This window comes from Oratosquilla oratoria, chromosome 15 (assembly GCF_046742065.1).
Source record: "Oratosquilla oratoria isolate Oo_2021 chromosome 15, ASM4674206v1, whole genome shotgun sequence".
Lineage (NCBI taxonomy): Eukaryota > Metazoa > Arthropoda > Malacostraca > Stomatopoda > Squillidae > Oratosquilla > Oratosquilla oratoria.
Window position 1 is genome coordinate 62,641,989 of NC_134791.1, and position 13,570 is coordinate 62,655,558.

At 39.2% G+C, this 13,570-nt stretch overlaps 1 protein-coding gene across 1 annotated transcript; it reads right to left on the bottom strand.

Annotated features, from left to right (window-relative positions):
• Positions 1-717: 717 nt before the first annotated feature.
• LOC143033198 (uncharacterized) lies at positions 718-1,137 on the bottom strand. Its single transcript, XM_076198387.1, has one exon. It carries the CDS (start codon positions 1,135-1,137, stop codon positions 718-720), a length of 420 nt encoding a protein of 139 aa, XP_076054502.1.
• Positions 1,138-13,570: the final 12,433 nt, after the last annotated feature.

The window sequence follows — 13,570 nt, forward strand, 5'->3', positions numbered from 1 at the left end:
TTGTACCTTTTTTTTCGTACAAAGATCAATACTAAACACTTTGAATCTATTCAACCTTGACATCTATGCACATATGTGTCCTTTCTCCCTGTCAGTAAGAGTACAATCCCGTCCAATACCGTTTCTAAATAAATTCAGTAGCAATACTCTCCCTTCTAAAACGACAGGTGCTAACAAACCTAATGGGTCGTACACCTTGCCAATGACAGCTAACAGTTTTCTCTTAGTGCTATATATGGCATCAATGTCAAGTAATATACTTATTTTATCTTGAATAAGAGATCAATTTATTCCTAATGTCTTTCTACCTCTTTATTTTTGATGAACTGCTCTACACACTCACTATATTTCTCCTTCAGTAAGCTATTCACAAATCGAGGAGTTGCTGCTGAACATTGTCAGGTTAAACCCACCTTTCCTACAAATATCTATCACATTAGGACTAGTGTCAATCAAGTCATTAATGTCATATGATGACACCAAAAGATCATCTACATAGAAATTGTTCAGAACTATCTCACTCACTGATTTATGAAACTGACCACCGTAGTCTTGTGCAGTTTGCCTTAGAGCGTAATTTGTTAAGCTCGGAGAGCAGCAAGCGCCAAATGGATGAGAAGTCATTCTTAATCTAACTATATCATCTCCTATTTGACCATCCTTCTACCACAAGAAACGCAAATAATATCTATCACTTTCAGGAACTTTGACCTGATACTACATAGTCTCTACATCTGCAATATATGCATGTAGTCCTAGTCTAAATCTCAAAAGGACACATAAAAGAAGATTACTTGTGCCTGGTCCCTGTCGTAACAGATCATTCAAGGACAAGTAATCTACACGGGCTGCACAATCAAATACTACACGTACTCTATTTGATTTGGTAGGACGACGTACCCCAAAGTGTGGAATGTACCATGCTTGTTGGTTCTTCACATCACACGTCGGAACCTCTTCGGCATACCCTTTATCTAGTAGGTTAATCATAAACTGATTATACTGCCTATAATATTCGTCATCCTTGAATTTACGCTTTAACCGCTGAAGTCTTTCAAACGCCATAGGTTCACTATCAGGAACTATTATCGGTTTCTCTTTCATTGGTAAAGGAATCTCATACTTTCCATTAGTCATCTTATTACACCCAGACTCAACAAATTGTAACCACTTTCTATCTTCTACACTAGGTTCTATTGAATTCAATGATGAATCTGCGAATTCTCTGTAATAGGACTCAATTAGTTTCTTATCTAAATAATTACCAGATACTTTTATACTATTCACAGCGACTTCTTCAGCAGTGTTCGTTACTCTTCCACAAATGACCCATCCTAAACGTGTTCTCACAGCATACGAATCTCCTACTTTCTCTGCATGTACTACTTTCTAAGGTTCAGAAGCCTCTAGCACTTTACTTCCTACCATAATCTCTACTTCTCCTTCAGTATGATTAAATTCTAATTTCTTCAGATACTCCTGTTTCTCTATGTTACTCTTTCTAATACTGTGACTCTGATTAAGAGGAAGTTTCTTCACTGCATATACAGGTGGTAGTCTAATCTGGTTATTTTCTTCAACATCAGGTACAGACATCCCTTCAACATTAAGACAAGACATTCCTTTTGTTACTATGATTGTGCTAACTTGCAATGTAGCTGGCTGATAATTCATGTCTGTCACTCCAAGTTACTTCAATAAATTCTTAGTACAAAGTGTAATAGAACTACCATTGTCAAGATAACATCTAGTGTTAACAACTCTACCATTTAATTCCACTTGAACAAGGATGGCAGTGGTGTCTCCCACTGAATCCTTCAATTGACTAGCAAATACTTGAACTCGAGAATCATCAACCTGATTAGTTACCACTGCATTAGCTGTTGCTTCTTCACCTCCTTCATTTCTATAATTCTCTCTCGACTTATGCATAATTGTAAGATGTGAACCACCACATTGTTCACAAATTCGAACTACTCTACACTGTGGCGGTTTATGTCCCTTCCTTAAGCAATTGAAACAAAGTCTTAGACTGTAAATTTTGTTTAATCTCTCTTCATTAGTTAACACCCTTAATTGGGAACATACATCGACAACATGTCTTTCCTGACATAACCAACAAGAAAGTCTGGTTCTCTGTGCAACATTGACATGAACCTTCCTATTATTCAAATTAGTACGTTTATTGTAATTCAAATTTCTATTAGGATTCCATGTGCTAGAGTCTCCTGCTCTCCTGTCTTTAAATCCTTCCATTACACGTCTCCCGAATGTTGGATTATTAAGTATTCTTACTTCTTTCTCCAGAAATTTGACAAGATCTTTAATATCTACCAGCCTCCCATTCTCAGTTATCTCGTCAGCTATTCTCCTCCATCTATCCTGTAAATACCTGGACAATTTCCCTACTAACTGACGTAAAGTCCTAGGATTCTGTAATTCCAAAAGGCCGCATTATATACAGGACATAGCACTTATGCATGTGTTTAATTCAACGGTGAATTCATCCAACATCTCAACATTCTCTCTTTTCATTTCAGGCCAAGCAAGAACTTTATCTACAAGTGCCGAAGCTATTCGTTCTTTATTTCCATATCTCTTCTCTAATGCGCTTCTGGCTTTCTAATAACCCTTTCTTGGATCTAAATGCAAACACGCTCTAACTATATTGTGTGGTTTACCTTCGGTATACTGCTTAATACTCACTTCCATTCTACTGCCAATTTCTCCCCTTGTACATCTCATTACCTTACTTTTACACACATTTATCTTCAACTTTCTTCTGTTAGCTCTGCTGCTTTGTAGTTGATTGCCTTGAAGATCGCCTTGAAAATCGCCTTGAAGTTCGCCTTGAAGTTCGCCACGTTCCACTCGTAGTATGAAGACTCCACGGCCCTCGTCCTTGAAATTAACATACGCTTGGTTGTAGCTGTACACTGCGTGGTTGTGGTTGCGTGCACTGTGTACCCGTTCATTTTTAACTCAGTCTTGTTTAATTATTTCGGAGGAGGTTTATCCTACCGCTGCCACCACTGTTATTTCTGCTGCTACCAACTCTTTCGGTTCCCTTTAGTTATATTGTAATTCTTCATTCACTTACAACATTCTTCACTTTCTCTTCTTATCATTGTATTATTGTAAGTCACTCAATGGCTCTTTCGCATTGTATGCTTTTAGTCAAGTTCCATTACTCAGTAACGAAGGTGAATTGAATTGAACTTAAACTTTTCTCCATTTTCTTCACAAAATCTGGTCCAACGTATGGTCTTAGGTACACCAGAGGATTCCCACCTGGGATCCTTTTACACCCACCAAGCCAAGTCTTCTTCGACGTCACCATTTAATTCATCCAATAACTTTGAACGTTACAAATAAGTGCCACCCTTTAAGGGCGTGACTTTACCTCCGTGCACCAATAATTTCTCTCCTCCTCCTCCACCCTTTTCTCCAATTAGAAAGGCTGTTATACTGTCTCAAGCAATACTGCTTACGCAAGCACTCTTGTCACGAAGTAAAGTGGCTAACGTAAACATTTCGCAACATCAGCACCTCTATTGATATCCTAGCTTGTATTTACAAACATTGGACGGTGAGCGAGAATATGCAGCTCTGGAACTCCTTAGCGGCCATTGTTTTCAAAACATGTAAGTCGTAAAATGAATTTCTTGCCAACTACCCCTCTATCTACCTACTTGTCTACCTCAATCTACCAGCCTCTTACACCTTCTTTCGCACATCTTCCCAAACTCTGTCACTAACTTCCTCAATCCCTCCTCTGATCCTGCTACAAGCGCAGTGTCGCCCGCTAGCAACAACTAGCTTATCTCCCACTTTTCTCAATTTTCTTTAACCATCTTTAATCCTTGACCCACTACCTTGCATTTACCTCTCGTACCACACCATATGTCAGCGTGGACATTTCGACCGCTGACCATGTGATTTCCGAGATGGAAGCTTGGAGCCGTCGGCGCGGTCAGCACCTGACCCGGGCCGGGGGAGATTGACCATAACGTGGGTTCACTACCTCCCAGAGCTGCCAACTAGACCGAACTATTTGCGGTCACCACCGCTGCGCGCATGCGCAGATCGACCCCTCTACCACTCCCCCTCTCCCTCCCAGATCCAGTGTCAGCGTGGACGTTTCGTCCACAGCTGACCACGTGTTTGACCCGAGATGGAAGCTTGCAGTCGGTCCGGCGCGGTCAGTTACCTGAGCCCAGGCCGGGTGAGATTGACCATAGCGTGGGGTCACTACCTCCCAGGGCCGCCAACTGGTCCGGGAAATTCGCGGTCACACTACTGCCGCGCATGCGCAGAACGACCTCCTACCACCTACCACTCTCCCTCCCCCTCCCAGATCCACAGAGGAAGTGCGTTGATAATCTTGAACTTGCTTTGCGGCACCACGCCGTTGAGGGCGGAACCACCCCCCTCCCCAGCCACAGCGATGATCTGTGGGAGGACTCAACACAGGAGATCGACCTAGCAGGAGATCGACACTCAAGGAGGAGGACACAGGAAATCGACAATCAAGGAGACTTGGATACTCCTGCAGAGCCGAGGAAGGTGGTTTGTGTACTTCACATATTTTATATAATTTGTAGACTGTGTTAGTCATCACACTGGTGATATATAGATATTTATATTGTGAGTGATAGATAGGATAGTGCTCTGTATTAATCAATAAAGACACATAGTTGGTGTTGTCGTGTGTTTCAATCTCTCACGCCCATTCTCAATATACCGAGTACATACCCGTTTGTACCCCCTATTACACCATCCATGTATAAATTGAACAGCCAGGGTGACATAACACATCCCTGACGAAGTCCCACCTTTACCTCAAACCACTCACTCTTTCCATTTCTAATCCTAACACACGCTCTAATTCTCTCGTAAAAACTCTTGTCTGCTCCTAACAGCTTTCCTCCTACCCCATATATATGCAATACATCCCACAGTGCCTGATGATCTAGGGGTATGATTCTCGCTTGGGGTGCGAGAGGTCCCGGGTTCAAATCCCGGACAGGCCCCCAATGGGAGTAAGCATCACAATTTATCCCGGTAGATGGCTCCATTGCACCGTCAGTCGTAGTAAACACACAATGGCGTCCTATGAAAATTGGACAGTTCAGCGTTTAAAATTTGAATTGGCAACAAGAGGAGCACTTGCCTCAGGGAGGAAAGAGAATTTGGTAGAAAGGTAAGATATCGTACTTATTTTCAACACGATTTCAAGTAACAATAGTCCTTTGTTATTGTGTAAATATCCATTTTATTAGTCGGAGTGTTCACCTTAACGTCTAACGAAGCAAACAAATCTTGTACTCTAATACCACGGTCTGCCATAATATTGGCCCCAGATTCAAACATATGTCCTTGTATTAAACAAGATCTTTCGATTATCTGTCTGTCAGATGCGCTGCCACCGTAGCTATCGTTCACATAAGAAATTAGTCCACCTGGAGTGCAGCCGATCATTGCCTTCAATGTGTTGCGATTTTTATAAGTCGAAAAAGTTGCACTTTGTGAATTAACATTACTGGGTTTTTGAATCGGCACTTCTGTTGCATCCAAAATTACTCTTGTTGATGGAAATTGTTTTTTGAAGTTCACTGGCATTAAGTCCTGCACTGTGTTTCTTTCTGGCCAAAAATTTATTTCTTGGAGTTGGAAGAACATAAAATTAATCCATACATTCACAACTTTTGACGCATAAGTTTGACTGATTCTGAACAAAATAGATAATTCAATATCATCTTTGGTCTGTCTCAACTTGATTATAGTTAAAAACAACTGATCTTCCGCTGAAAATAAATCATAGTCCATTTCATCAAGATTATTGACAGCTGGACCAAGCACAGAGAATATTAAGGAAAAATGTGCAAAGTCATTAAATCCTGTATAATACTGAATGGCTTTATTGTCATTTTTAAACCGGAAGATAGAGAATCTAGCATTCATAAAATTTATTATCTCACACTGGATACCGTGGTCCTGAACCGATTTCTCTCCGTCAGCGTCACTTTGTAGAATCTCATTTTCCCTTTCAGCTGACACTACCTCTTCGTTGCCAACATCTTGAATATCTGGTTCATTTTGAAATAAACGTCTCCTCTTAGCTACCCTTTCTGCTCTTTCTGCTTTTAATGTTGAGGTGAACGTGGATGGTGTTGTATTAAAATGAAAAATAGATGGAACAGCATCAGGTTTCAGCCTCTTACGAGAACCTGAAATTAAAACAAAGAAATATTTTGTCCTTGGTTATCTTAGGAAGCAATAGAGTAAGGTTAGGGTAAGTGGTAAGGTCAGGGTTTGAGTTTGGGAGTCACAAAATAACTTTGAAAAAAAAAAACACGTAGGTCTATTTTTTTTTTCTTTACGTAAGTGACATCACAATTAAAGTGTGTTAAAAAACCTACGTAACTGTAGACATATCCTAATTTAAATAGTAAACCTTTAAAATCATAATTACCTTCCTGAGAATATATGCAATGACAGGTACATGGGTTAGAAAATAATGGCTCCTCCCCATAACAAAATTCTTACTACTACACACACTTGACATGATGACACAGCATGGGGAACGGGTTATCTTGCTGAATTGTTAAAAAAGAATAGTGCATGTTATTTTTCTTTATATATAGATGACAACAAAGTTGAATATCACTTACCTAAAAGACCAGCAGGCATATAGTCATCTGCTGTAAAATGTTTTTCACAGACAACACTGTATTTCCTTGAAATCCATGGCTTATTTGTACCTGGTTCAAGGCGTTTTATCGCTATTCTCCACTTCATATTCATCTTCTCATCTGACGAAAACTTGTGTCCACCCTTATATGCTGAACACGGTGGAACAGAGCATTTTAAAGTTAGTTTTATCACGTTTGTAAACAAGACTTTAAAGCAGGATGTGAGCTTCACGACTCCTCACATAGTGCTGCCATCTGGTGAGGTAATGCGTGCTTACTCCCATTGTCATGGGCTGCTTGCTTGGTTTGGCCTGAGGTAATGTAAAGAGTGGAACTTAAGTCGAGTCTAGGAGTAAGTCGAGTTCCAGTTGGGAAGCAAGTCCACAACAATAAAGTGGAACGTATAGATAATCTAGATAGATAAAAGTACGTTCCGATGAAAAGCTCTATTTGAGACTGAATGTAAGATAGAAGTCTGCACGAAACTTAAATAAAATATATTTACAAATAAAGCCTTAATGTTTAACATTTACGATCATACACTCAAAGCACACAGGGACATTTAACATAAATAAATGCATACAAGAGAAACAAAAAAGGGGCAAAACATAACTAAACATACAAAATTAATTATATATAAGTCCAAGATTGATTACTATTATACTTGCGAACAAAAACAGCAAGGCAGAATACAACGACGAAGTACGTGAGGCCTGGGGGTTGTGTGAGTGGGGGCGGACAGCTGGGAGGGGGGCGCTTTTTATACCCGAGGAAGGCGTGGCCAATTGTTTCATGATAAGGTTCGAATCACCTACGTTGTCACAACGTATGATGGCTACGAGTCATGTTCGAAACCGTTTAGTAGTAGGCGGGCGATTTGAAAGTGGTTCTGTTCACGGTTGGCTATAACACGATGGAGGAGAAATTGCGGCAGAAACGGCGATAGAACCTCGCCATTCCCAAGAAGCGTTGGAGAGACTTCCGGGTGGATGATACTAGGAAGTTCAGGATGGCTTCTACGTTTGCTTGCTGCGGTCGATACTGCCCGTTTCCCACCTCATGCCCCAGGTATGATATCGTCGCGCTGACAAAGATGGACTTTGACAGATTGACGACGATCCCAGTGGTGGCGAGTCGCTCAAGAAGGGCGGCTAACTTGCGTAGATGCTCTTTCCATGAATCTGCTACGATGATAAGATCATCAAGGTAAGCATAAGTGTCAGGGAGGCCGGCTATAGTATGATTGATAGCACGTTGGAAGGTGGCAGGGGCATTGCAAAGCCCGAAAGGTAGGACAAGAAAATTAAAGAGGCCGAAAGGGGTGATAAAGGAGGATAAGGTTTGGGCTCCGGGGGTTAATCTAATTTGGTGGTAACCTCTAATCAGGTCCACCTTAGAAATGTAAGGAGCCCTTCCCACTTGATCCACGAGGGCGTCGATGCGGGGTAACGGGTAGCAGTCTTTGACTGTCAATGCGTTTAGCTTCCGATAGTCGACACAGAGCATCCACTCGTCATCACCTTTCTTCGGGAGTAGGAGCGCCGGCGATGCCCAGGGGGAGCAGCTGGGTTCAGCAAGTCCGTCTTCCAACAGGTAGTCCATTTTTCTGCATTTTCTCTGCTTTGTGGGGGTTGAGGCGGTAAGGGGTCTGGCGGATAGGAAGAGTATTAGGATGCAACTCTATGTCGTGAGTAATGGTGGTGCACAATTCTGGTTTATCCGAGAATACGGAGGGGTGCTTCTCGAATAACCGAATTATACTGGCTCGTTTCATTTCGTCTAGGTGCCCAAGGCACTGAATAGGGTCTGCAAGGAGGGCAGAGTTGGACTTGAGAGCCGTCGTATCGGCTTCTCGTATGTTAGGTTCATCGGTAAGGGGGGATTTTACAATGCATGATATTGGTCTCTCTAGCGCATCAGTAGGTTATCTTTCACTACATGGGTCACCGGTTTATGGGGACCGTAAGATTTCGGTCCAGTATACTGGGTAGGTGCTTTTGACCCACTTGGGCACTTTGACAATCTGCAACCTGGCTCTTGTCATCGAGTGGTGTGATGGCCAGGTTTCTTACAGTAACTACAGGAAGAGTAGAGGGGGGGGTGATAGAGGTCTTCCCTGCCTGCTTGTCATCGGGTAGTGGCAAGGGAACCTACTGATGGCTTTACAAAATTGCTTCCCAGCTGTACATTCAACCTATTAAGTACTGCGTATTCATCGGCAAGTAATGCTGCTTCAGTTAAATAAAATACATCTTATCCATTTAAATGAAGCATGATTTGGAATGGAATTCTGTGTTTAAATTCCTCAAAAACCATCAAGTTAACGAGTTGATCGTAAGTCTTCACTTTGGTGGCAGAGAGCCATTGCTTAAAAATTCTGAGTTTTTCAGAGACAAATTCGACAAATGTCGAGTTAGCAGATTTGGTCAAATTTCTGATTTTTTTTTTTTTTTTTTTTTTTTTTTTTTTTTTTTTTTTTTTTTTTTTTTTTTTTTTTTTTTTTACGGTAAGACTCAGGGATAACTTGATAGGCATTGAGGATACTAGATTTGACCATTTCATAGTATGAGTATTCCTCAAGACTGTTGAAGACTTTGGCGGCTGTTCCTACCAATTTGCTTTGTATGATCCACACCCATCCTTCTAAGGGCCAGTTTACGTGTTCAGCTAGACGTTAAAATTACCTAAAAAAGTATATTGGGTCTGACTCATTGAAATTAGGAAGAGAGTCAACTTGGTTATTTAATAGGTGGGCAGATTTATTTTTCCTATGTCAGCCAAATTTTAACTTACGCTGGTATTCAATTTCAAGTTCTCTTTCTCTGTTCTCACGTTCTCTCTCTTTTTCTTCTCGTTCTCTCTCACGTTCTCTTTCACGCTCACACTGTCTTTCTCAGTCACGTTCCTCCTTTCTCAGCTCAAGCTCACGGTCTTTCTCTCGTTCTTTTAATCTCATTAATTCAAGCTCCCGATCTTTCTCTCTTTCTTCTCGTTCTTTCTCTTTTTCTTCTCGTTCTTGCCTCATTCTATCTCTCTCTAGTTTAATTTTCTCTGATTCTAAAGATATTACTGATTTAGTTAAGTCACGAGCACTCCTGACGAAGTAGTTCGAAGGCGTCTGCATCCAGTACCAAGGAATCTACGAGGGATTCGATGACCACTCGTTCGAGTTCATCTTTACGTAATTTAGCAGGAACATTAGTTTGGTAGGTTTGAGCCAACAGTCTTCAATCATCCTTTGTGAGATTATACTCTAACTAATCCACTTAGGGATTTTTGACAAAAGTTTCTATATTGAAAGGCATAGTGAGTGTATATACCCGATAATTTCACTCCAGGAAAATTAGTATAAACCAATTCTTGGACTTCACACTCGGAAAATTGATTAATTTCCTGTTCGGGCGGAGTGAAATCTATGGTGGGTCTCTGTAAGAACCCGGTCTATGAACATTTATTCTATAGACGATGTGTATACTAAGGTTCAGCGCTCAGACTATACGCCCGTAACTTACGTATAGTCTGCTTCGAGGTTTCCCGATAGGAAAGAGGAGAGCTCACACATAGACTATCGCTGAATCAGAATATGGCTAACTAATGGTCTGAATCTTAGAATACACGGTTAACTGTGCAAGTACAGTTAACTTTCGAAGCTCTGGGGGATAGTATAAATCTCCTAGGCACAGTTACTGAGGAAAGGTCACTATAACGGGGTTGTAACTATTGTTTGACGTTAGGCTACAGCAAGTGGGTGGTTTAGGAAGATCGCTAGTTAACTCGGGAGGGAGGTGGTAGTTGAATACCGATGAATTACTTGAGTGAGTTACTGCGAACTTATTGAATAGAGGTTCTCCTTTGGAACTGATTGAATATGTCGGACATATGAATGTTGGGGTCTCACACACTTCGAATAATTGACACCTTAAAGTTTTATATCCTATCATCTAACCTAACGTAATATTGATAATTAAACACAAATCGAACACCTATACATTTACATCCTATCATCCTAGATAAAAGTACGTTCCGAGGAAAAGATCTATTTGAGACTGAATGTAAGTAAGGATGGAGGTAATATAGAGGTCTGCACGAAACTTAAATAAACTATATTTACAAATAAAGAAAAATAAAGCCTTACTGTTTAACATTTACGATCATACACTCAAAGTACACAGGGACATTTAACATAAATAAATAAATACAAGAGAAATAACAAAGGGGCAAAACATAACTAAACATACAAAAGTAATAATATATAAGTCCAAGATTTGATTACTACTATACTTGCGAACAAAAACAGCAAGGCAGAATACAGCGACAGCGTACGTGAGGCCTGGGGGTTGTGTGAGTGGGGGCGGACAGCCGGGGGAGGGGGGGGGCGCTTTTATACCCGAGGAAGGCGTGGCCAATTGTTTCATGGTAAGGTTCGAATCACCAACGTTGTCACAACGTATGATGGCTATGAGTCACGTTCGAAGCCGTTAGTAGTAGGAGGGCGATTTGAAAGTGGTTCTGTTCACGGTTGGCTATAACACCTGTCATAAACCTTTTCCAGATCCATAAAAGCCCCCCAAAAATCCTTACCTTTTCTTATAGCTTTCTCACATAATAATACAATCAAATAGAAATAATTTATCTATAAATAATGTAACAAAATAATGAAAATAAGAAGCGACTTCATACAGTGACTACATAACAATCTTGAGTGTAAATCTCTGTCATTTAAATATCATGTAATATGCTTGATTTTAGTGATAGAGAGATAAGTGTATTATGATTTCAATTACAAAAAATAATTGTAATGTGATTTCGGTGATAACACGAATAAGTGCAACATTATTTATTTCAGTAATAAATATATCAGTGTAACCTAATTTCAATGATAAATAAATAATTGCAATGTGTCAGTTTTGTGATTTATAAGTCATTGTAGTATATACATTTAATGGTGGATACATACGAGTAAGTGCATTGTAATTTCATGAAGAAACAAAGATATGAAAAAGTATTTTTGAGTTAAATCAAGAAAATGTCAATAATAGACCAGAGTAGACGTAATGTGAAGTTATTGGTGTAATATGATTTCATGGATAAATACAAAATATCAATAATAAACGAGACTACCGGAGTATTAGAAGCAAGAAATAAGGTACTAAACAGGAAATAGCTAAGAAATATCTATTAAGAATACTTGATGAAAATATAAGAAGACCAAGTATTCACAATTCCATTTCCCGTTCACCATAATTACTATAGTGGCAATTGTGAAAATGGAAGTGGCAATAAGGACGCTGGTGAATATAATGGTGGTGTTGAAAATATGTACCTAACAACTGTTAGGTGTACAAGCGTCCGCCGGTTTGTTGTACAAATGCCCTACATCCAAGTGAGAGCGAATTTTTTGGCCCATCTCATTTACCCGTTTAAATTTAATTCCCCAATTCGTCTTCTCTCGTTCTGGTAATTCTCCTATTTATTCCATTCTATGCTTATAGGTATATAATGTAGACATAAAGCTCGTAAAATATATATGATTCCTATATTAGAACAAGAAGAATTTATATACCATATGGCGATGCTATAACTATTTAGTCTGTGGATGATGCTATAATTAATAGTACATCTGAATTAAATGTTGTATTTCAATGAGGAGTATAAGAATAAAAGGAAAATACATAAATATTTGTTCAGAGGTCCACTAGATTCGATGTGAGGTGTTCATGAGGTCAGGTCTCCATTGGGGGTGACCTTCCAAGTACACGGATGAGCAGTTGACCTTAGGCCAAGAGTGATATAAGCGCCGGAATACTCGTAACATTAATCATTTTCTTCCTCGGAATAATGATCACCTGACGATAGTCATAATAACCGGAATACTCGTAACATTAATCATTTTCTTCCTCGGAATAATGATCACCTGACGATAGTCATAATAGATATACTACTGGATAGGCTGAAAAATTTCCTTCTACTGAGGAAAACTGCCAAATGGAAACAAAACGAATATATAGATTTTGAACAACAAAAAGGCTCAAGCTCCATAACCCAAGACGTGTAATAGATTTCACAAGTGGATCTCGACTTTACGGGTCTTTTATCTCGATTCCTGATCTAAGGGAAGCAATTTTGATACTCAATATTCATAGAAGTGTCTGCCATTCACCATCTACCAGTTTTGGAAACTTCCCAGAACACCCTCGGACAAAACACTTTCCACCAGAAAACCTTTCCCAAAACACATTGTGGACAAAACACCTGATAATAGACAAAACTACTGCAGTAAATGATAATTAATTTCTGTTTAATTTATTGATATTAATAAATAACTAGTAAAGATATTAATACCATGATCAAAGCTATTACTATTTGGTAATTGATATTTATAATTACAATAATACTGATCATTATTTCAATGATCAATTTCATAAAGAACAGGAATGAGTACAAATCATTATATATGTATTCATACAATGTATTATGGAATATTCATTAAATGCATCGATTAGAAGAAATTGAAAATATCGTTGATAATAAAAATAATAATAATAGTTTCATTTGTCATTTTCATGGAATATTCATGGAATCCATCGTTTAGAAGAAATTTGGAAATATTATTGTTAATAAAACGATAATAACAATCATTAGAACATCACAGATAATACTAAATAATAAGTCAATTTAAAAATGTGAGTTTCATCACAAATTTATGATTAAAATGTTTTTAGCACAGAGGTATAATTTAGCACAGTCACTTCGGTTTGATTTTTTTCATAAAATGAATGATATGCCTGGAATTATGAGTTCAATCGAAAATTTACGAATAAGATATTTAGCACAGTATTCTCCTACACAATTCATACAACACAGTCACTTCACTA